The sequence below is a fragment of the Uloborus diversus genome, unplaced genomic scaffold, assembly GCF_026930045.1.
Source record: "Uloborus diversus isolate 005 unplaced genomic scaffold, Udiv.v.3.1 scaffold_15, whole genome shotgun sequence".
Lineage (NCBI taxonomy): Eukaryota > Metazoa > Arthropoda > Arachnida > Araneae > Uloboridae > Uloborus > Uloborus diversus.
The window spans coordinates 1-7297 of NW_026558209.1; the positions used below are offsets into that span (position 1 = coordinate 1).

Below are 7297 nucleotides of genomic sequence, written 5' to 3' on the forward strand. Positions count from 1 at the left end.
ATATGAACAATCGCTTAAATAGCAACCTTTTTGTGGTATTTTAACTCATTTTTAGCTGTTTTTCGCCAAAGTGTATTTATGCAATATTATCGCAATCTTTTAACATGCTTTGGGAACCTTTTTTCTCATAATTTCCAATATTGTACACAGTACATAGCCCATTAAGCTGAAGTTACGATGGTATTTTTTATACTTCTTAGGTTTTTAGCTCCCCCCCTCCCAAAAAAAAAAAACGAAACCTGTCGAAAATAATATTAGATGACATTTATACTTTTCAAACTAAAATTTCGCTTGTTCTTCTCTTTTACAAAAATTAGGATGCCTCTAAAATTTCACAAAAGCAATGCTGATAAAAAAAAAATTCACAAAAATAGAATGATGCAATACTTTCACAAAAATAGGTAGCGAGAAAGATATCCTGGTTTGGCCCTTGTTCGTGTAATATCAACCCCACATTTTCAAAAAATTCAGTAATTTTGCAATTTTATTTAATTTTTAATAAAATATTTTACAACTAAGTACTCAATTATTTTTTTAAATAGACCATTTCAAAAACGGACTGTCTTTTCCAGTAGCTTTCGGATCGCATTTCGACCGGCCGATCGGAATCGGTTGATGTCGGCGGATTGGAATTCGTCAATGTAACTTAAATTGCTTTGAATTGATGAACGCTTTATTAAATTTTTTCAGTCTTTCCAAAATGAAAATGGATTTTGAAATTTTTTTTCTTCTCCGCAATTGCGGTATGGGGTTCGTTATAGAGTTTAAGAATCTACAAAGGGGGAAATCCCGCACGGACGTTTGAATTTCGCGGGATTTACCGATTTTGTGTGCGTTTTGTGCAATTCCGTGCTCTATTTCAAACCCTGCATTTCATTGTTAAAAAGTTTTTAACTATTGAAAAGAACTACAAACCACAAAGGCTTGCAAGCTTAGGTTGTGCACCACTGATCAGGGATATAGTGTTGAGCATATTGTTGGTTTTCTCATTCCATTATTTTGTGTGAAATAACAGGGCCCAATACAGGCTGATTTTGCTACCGTTTTTCGGTACCTTCGCAAAAATCTTGTTTTGAAAATCGGTACTTTCACAAAAATAAAGTAATAAAATCGGTAACTTCGCAAAAACATCGAAAATTTCACAAAAATTTGCATTTTAAAATAGAAAATTTGTTTCTCTGTTTAAAACAAAATTTACTCATGAAATTCTAAGCAGGTTTATATGAACAATCTCTTACACAGAAACCTTTTTGTAGTATTTTAACTAATTTTTAACTCTCGCCAAAGTGTATTCAGCAATATTATCGCAATCTTTCAACATCTGTTTTGAGGAACCGTTTTTCTCATAATTTCCTATATTGTACACAGTACATAGACCATTAAGCTGAAATTACGATGGTATTTTTCGTACTTCTTAGGTTTTTAGCTCCCCCCCCCCCAAAAAAAAAACAAAACCTGTTAAAATAATACTAGATGACATTTACACTTTTTCGAACTAAAATTTCACTTGTTCTAATTCTCTTTTACAAAAATGAGGATGCCTCTAAAATTTCACAAAAACAATGCTGATAAAAAAAAAACTTTCACAAAAATAGAATGATGCAATACTTTCACAAAAATAGGTAGCGAGAAAAAAATCCTGGATTGGCCCCTGAATAATTAATTTGTTTTTTGCAAAAAAAGGTATCACAGCTCGGTAAGATGTTGACAAGCATGTGTTTGAATGAATCAACATGTTTTTAAAAACTTCTTTGTATCATTCAATAGCTTATTCAATTAATCTCTTTCAGGACCGCTCATGCTTACTATGCTACTGAACAGCTTGCTGCCCAAGACTTTGAAGCCAATCAGAACCTCACGATAGAGGGGCAAAAAGTTTTTGTTGTGTACGCATCTGCTTCCAAGGAAAAATCTCCAAAAAGTATGATTTTTTAATCTACATTTTTTGAATCTGTTTTGTGTTATGTTATTTCCTTTTCTGTTGAATTTAGAGTGCTAGACTAGAAATGAGAATCACTTAGATAAAATAACACAGATCCTAACAGGAAAATTTTCTGCAAATAATTATTTTGCCTAGCTCACCCTTTAATAAAGAATTAACTTTATATTCAAATATGAAAGAGAAAAAAAGTGCTTTATATCGTTTACAATAAGATAGCTTGTGCTTATTTTTTTACCAACTGAAGAAAACTGTCAAAACCATTATTTTTTTTCACACATGTACTTGAAAAGGCTTTTGAAGAAAGGTTTAAAGAGAAATGGGGAATTTTTTAAAAATTGCTTTAAAATTTTTTTTATTTTTATAAACGTTAGCAGTTTAAAAACAATATTCTTTATTCAGCGAAAAGTTTTCTGCGAACGCCCTTTGTGCGTTCGTCTATATTATGCAAGACTGAGAATGATCGTAAAACCTCAGCTCGCTGGAAATTTCGAGGTTTTCCCCCCATTTTCTTCGGAAGAAGTTAATTTCCACTTGGAATTTTTCTCCAGTTTTTAATGTTTTCTGTATCAATTTGCTAAAAAAATGAGCCAATTTATGTCCAACGAAGATCAGATCCTGTGTAAAATTAACAGTTGAATGACAATTGGAAAAACTGATAGAAATACGCAAAAAATTGTCAAAATAAAAAAGCATTTGAAGTGCAAGATAGAAATAACTATTACAAACATGTGTTTTGAGAATACATTCGAAAGTACATAGAAAAGTAAGTTCAGTTTATATAAAATTCATAACTAATTTTATCTTGTTAAATGTAAAGAGCGTAGGTGTCCTGTTTTTTTTTTTTTTTTGTGTTCAATTCTTCTGGATTAAAAAAAAATCCTGGATTTTTTCTTCTGGGTAGTAGTAGAGTATAAAAGTAGAGGTCTTGGTTTACTGATACTTCCTTTCAGGGGAAATTTTTGAGAAGAGAATTTTTTAGATAGTTTCAAAGTAGATTCTAAATTTACCAAAGCGTTAGTTCTGGTTTTTGATAGGTTACAGTGACTCTCATGGGTGCAAGACCTTCCGTCTCCGGACGGATTTCCGTCTTGACAAAATTTCCGAGACTGAGGTCGGGACGGAAAAATTCGACGACTTTCTTTTAGTTTTTAATAGTTTTTTTTTGAAATGGTGTGTAGGCATTTTATGCAAAGAAAAATGATTATTTCAGATCAGAGGATGAGGGGGCGTCAATTTTTTTTAATTCATCGGACTTCCATTAAATTTTTTAGCAAGGGCATCGCTGTGCGGATACTTCTAGTGTTACAATAAATGTACATTATAAAAAGTAGAAGTGATATAGTATGTACGATAATCAAATGTTACAATGTAAGATTTCGTCAAAATTTCCCATCAACCTGATTTAAATCAGTTGAATTTTTTAAATCATTAATTTAAATTCAAGACCTTCCGTCTCAGGACGGATTTCCGTCTTGACAAAATTTCCGAGACGGAGGTCGGGACGGAAAGAAATTCAATGACTTTCTTTTAGTTTTTAATGAAAAAAGAAAAATTGAGTGTTTGAAAAATATGCTTTAATATTACTGGACCGTTCCATAACCGCGAATTTACATCGACATTCTCTTGGTTTTCTGCAATGGGCTCGTTTTGTTTGCAACATGCTTTTGGAGGAGTGGCTTTTCGACTTGCACCGTTTCACTTTTTTTTAGGTGTAGCTCTGTTATTTCCAACTCACTGCATTGACCAAGGAGTTGCTGGTTGGAAACACTGATGGGCAACCGTTCCTGCATTTTTGACAAAGACTTGAGGAAACACTAAATTCTGTCATTGAATCTAACACTCGCTAGACTGGGAATATTGGGGGGGGGGGAAGGGAGAGAAAGGTAAGAAGAAAAATAACGGAGCACGAGTTTGCGAAAAAACGCTGCTCTTGCAAAGAGGGTAATCAGCTCGCAAATTAAAACGTTGGTTTTAAAACGTTGATATCTTGGACAATCTAAGGCAGGGTGGGGGGTTACTCACGGGTTACAGTATAAAATATCAAAAAACTGAATTGAAAATATTTTTGAAGCTAGGAGTGGTTCAATATTTCTCCTCTGCAAACCCTTAAAAATTTGAATGTCAAAGTTTTAGGCTGTCTTTAATGGTGTAAAAGCGGGGAGGGGGAGGTTTTAAAAAAAATCGAAGACTGGAGACTTAAAAACACTAATTTAGGCAATCTTTGGTGAATTTATGAGAGATGGTTTTGGTGTTTTAACATGATGTTTTGTAGCTGATGTATTAAAAACTATTTGAGGCTATACTTAAATGACTTAAGTTAAAATTAATGAGGTGCGATTATACACTGCCGCATACTTGTGCATCTTTTTTCCTCAACGCCAAAGTATTGAATCTTACTTATTAACCACAGGATGAACTTCCTAAGATTGCTTCTGTGTCTGTTAGGTTGTTTATTTTACCTAGTTTGAAATTTCTTTTTACGCTTTCAATGCTACGTAAAATACACAGCCATACAGGCAAAGAGGAAGCCTTCATTAATGTCTTAGCTCCTTTGCCTTTATTCCATTGTCTCGAAGTATAATTACTTCGCGTATTGTAATCACGATTTCAAGAAATCTTTGGTTTTTGAATTAATACTATAAAAGCTCAAAAGTTACTACTTCTTTGTGTGTTTATTTAAATTGCTGAAATTGAACTTTCAATAAAAAAACTTTGTTTTTTGCCATTATATTATTTGTTGTCACCGCAGATTATGAAGGCTTTCTTTTCTTCAGACTTAAGTGATTCTTTAATTTTATAACCAAGTTGTATTCTTCTTTTATATATTTTGAAATTAACTACTTGCTTTTTTTTCCTTCTTGCATTCCGAAGTTTGTTACAAAAACAATCTAAGATTTTTTTTCTTTACATACTGAAATCATTTGAAATAGAGTTAACTTGTGTACTTAAGTAAATATCTTTGTTTTTTTATTGTTAAAATGCTGTATTCATTCATTAAAACCTATGTTCTTGATTAGAGAAAAGCTCCCCATGAATGGATGTCAAATGGTTTCATCTATTTTGCATAAATATGTCAATTAGTTATACAAGAATAACAACATTACTTCTATTCTTTCGCTATTACTTGTTTTTCTTGCAACAATTATTATACTGCTTGAAAACTTAGTTCAAAATAATTTCAATTACTTTTTAGTTCTATCATAAATACACAGATGTTTTTAAGAGTAATTTTAATAGTTTCTTAAAATTCTTATGCTAAGTGGTTTCTGGAAGTAAAGCATTTTTTTTAAATTTTCTACAATCTTTCCATGTAGAAAAATTTAATATGCTGTTTTGTAGGTTTTTTTCCTCAAAACATTGACTTCATGTTTTTTTAACCATTTTATTAAAAAAGTAGCATCTTTTTAAAACATATCCTTAGTTCAACAACTTTACACAACTTAAAACGTTTAAAATACTGCATTTTATACAAACATACAATGGATTTCAAGTAGAGCAAAGAAAGAAAACCATTATCATTGGTAATGTAATGTAAATCAGGGAAATTTGGTGAACTTAATCAGGGAAAAGTCAGGGAACTTTTTTTCACAGATCCTGTCGCCACCCTGTGAAATAATTGATGTAAGAGTCCCTGAACCCCTCCTTTCCCTGAACTTTACCAAAATGGCCTACCATAGCGTTTTTTTGGACTTCAATTTGAAAACATTTATGGGGGAGACCCCCAGACCCCCCTCCCCCCTTTTATTGCCGGATTTTAGACTTTTTGGAACTGTGATGTCAAATCACTTAAATATTACAATTTTAAGGCTTAAAATTTAAATCAAACAGATTCCAAAACTGGCATTGTTAAAATCTACAACATTTATACATGCAAATTTTTCCTTAAGCCCGCATGTGGGGGGGGGGGGGGGCTGAAAATATTTTCCATCTTGAACACATCACCAAACTTGCACCCATGGTTTTTCCTCTCCACCACACTCTCAGCAGCAAAAGTCAGGTTGTCAAATTATTATTTAAATATCTAAAAATACGTAAGTAGATGTGTTATATTAAGTGATTGTGTTAAAAAAATAATTGTTTAGTTAACTGTCATCCACAAGTGATGTCATGTTTTGAGAAGGAGATGGGCTAATTAAATTGTGACAACGGGAAGAGAGGGTGACAAAAAGTGACATCACACAGTTATTGTAACAATATGTTTGTAAAAAATATGACGTGACAAGAGGAGGAGTTTGGGGTGAAGTGTGACACTTTGTAATAAAAAGTGAAGATGGTCAAATATATTGGAAAAAAAGTGACATCATTTAATGACACTCCATTAGTACTCCTTCAAAATCTCATTTTACTCCTTCATAACTCCTTCATTTTATTTCTGAAATTGAGTACGAACCCTGTCAACTTCTGTTGGTGTCTCATATCTTCAAAAGTTGTGCTCATATTTTTTGTATTTGTAGTTCAAGATGTCAAATTGGAATGTTGATTTATTTTCTCGAACGCAAAAATTCCTGAATTGCATGTCCTCTTTTCAGGGAATAAAAAAGCTAAAAAACCTGCTGCCAAGAAAATGAAGTTAGAGCCAAAAGTTGTCGAGGACGATGACGACGAAGATGACGACGATGATGACGACGACGATGACGAATGATTTTTAATTTGATTTTTACTATTCATTGTTAACTCCATCATATGGACATTCTTTTTTTAAATAAAGTTTTTATGTAGTGCCAGTAGGCATACATTCCTTCGTTAAAGATGTATTTTTGTTTTTTTGGCATTTGACATTCCATGCAGAAGTTCTGGCTTTTCACTTTCCGAAGTGCAGGGTAATGTTTTGTGTTTATTTAAATTGTGTAAGCAAGCACAGAAAGGTATATGATGTGGATCTGGTCATTTTAAGCATTTGAGACTTAAAATAAAGTAATTCTAGGTCATTGAAATATTTTGGTGTTACTAAAAAATCTAAATACGTTCAATTTGCAGGTAGTTCAAGTATTTTTTCTTTAGGATATTCTGTGAGATATTCATTTAATTTACAATAAGACATATTTATTGTTTAGAAGAAATTATTTTCATGGTTTTTATGTATCAATATTGGATCTTAGATGAAAAATTATTACAGACCAGGGCAGTCGTTCCAAGCTCGTCAGCTTGCGAGATCGAAATTCTCGCTCATGTGATCGGTTGTGACGTAAAAAGTTGCAAAGTAGCATTCTAATCTACTCGAACCTAGCTGCAAGCTAAGTTTGAGTAGATTAGAATACTACTTTGCAACATTTCTACATCACAACTGATCACATGAGAGGATCTCGCAAGCTGACGAGCTTGGAATGACCGCCCAGACAATAACTTAGTGTGTAT

At 32.6% G+C, this 7297-nt stretch overlaps 1 protein-coding gene across 1 annotated transcript; it reads left to right on the forward strand.

The window, feature by feature from the left end:
• Nucleotides 1-1790: 1790 nt before the first annotated feature.
• On the forward strand, nt 1791-6690 carry LOC129233008 (high mobility group-T protein-like; the record flags this gene model as incomplete). Its single annotated transcript, XM_054867088.1, has 2 exons — nt 1791-1921; nt 6472-6690. Coding segments are annotated over 2 exons (244 nt in total), but the record flags the coding sequence as incomplete, so codon positions are not given.
• Between the last annotated feature and the right edge of the window lie 607 nt (nt 6691-7297).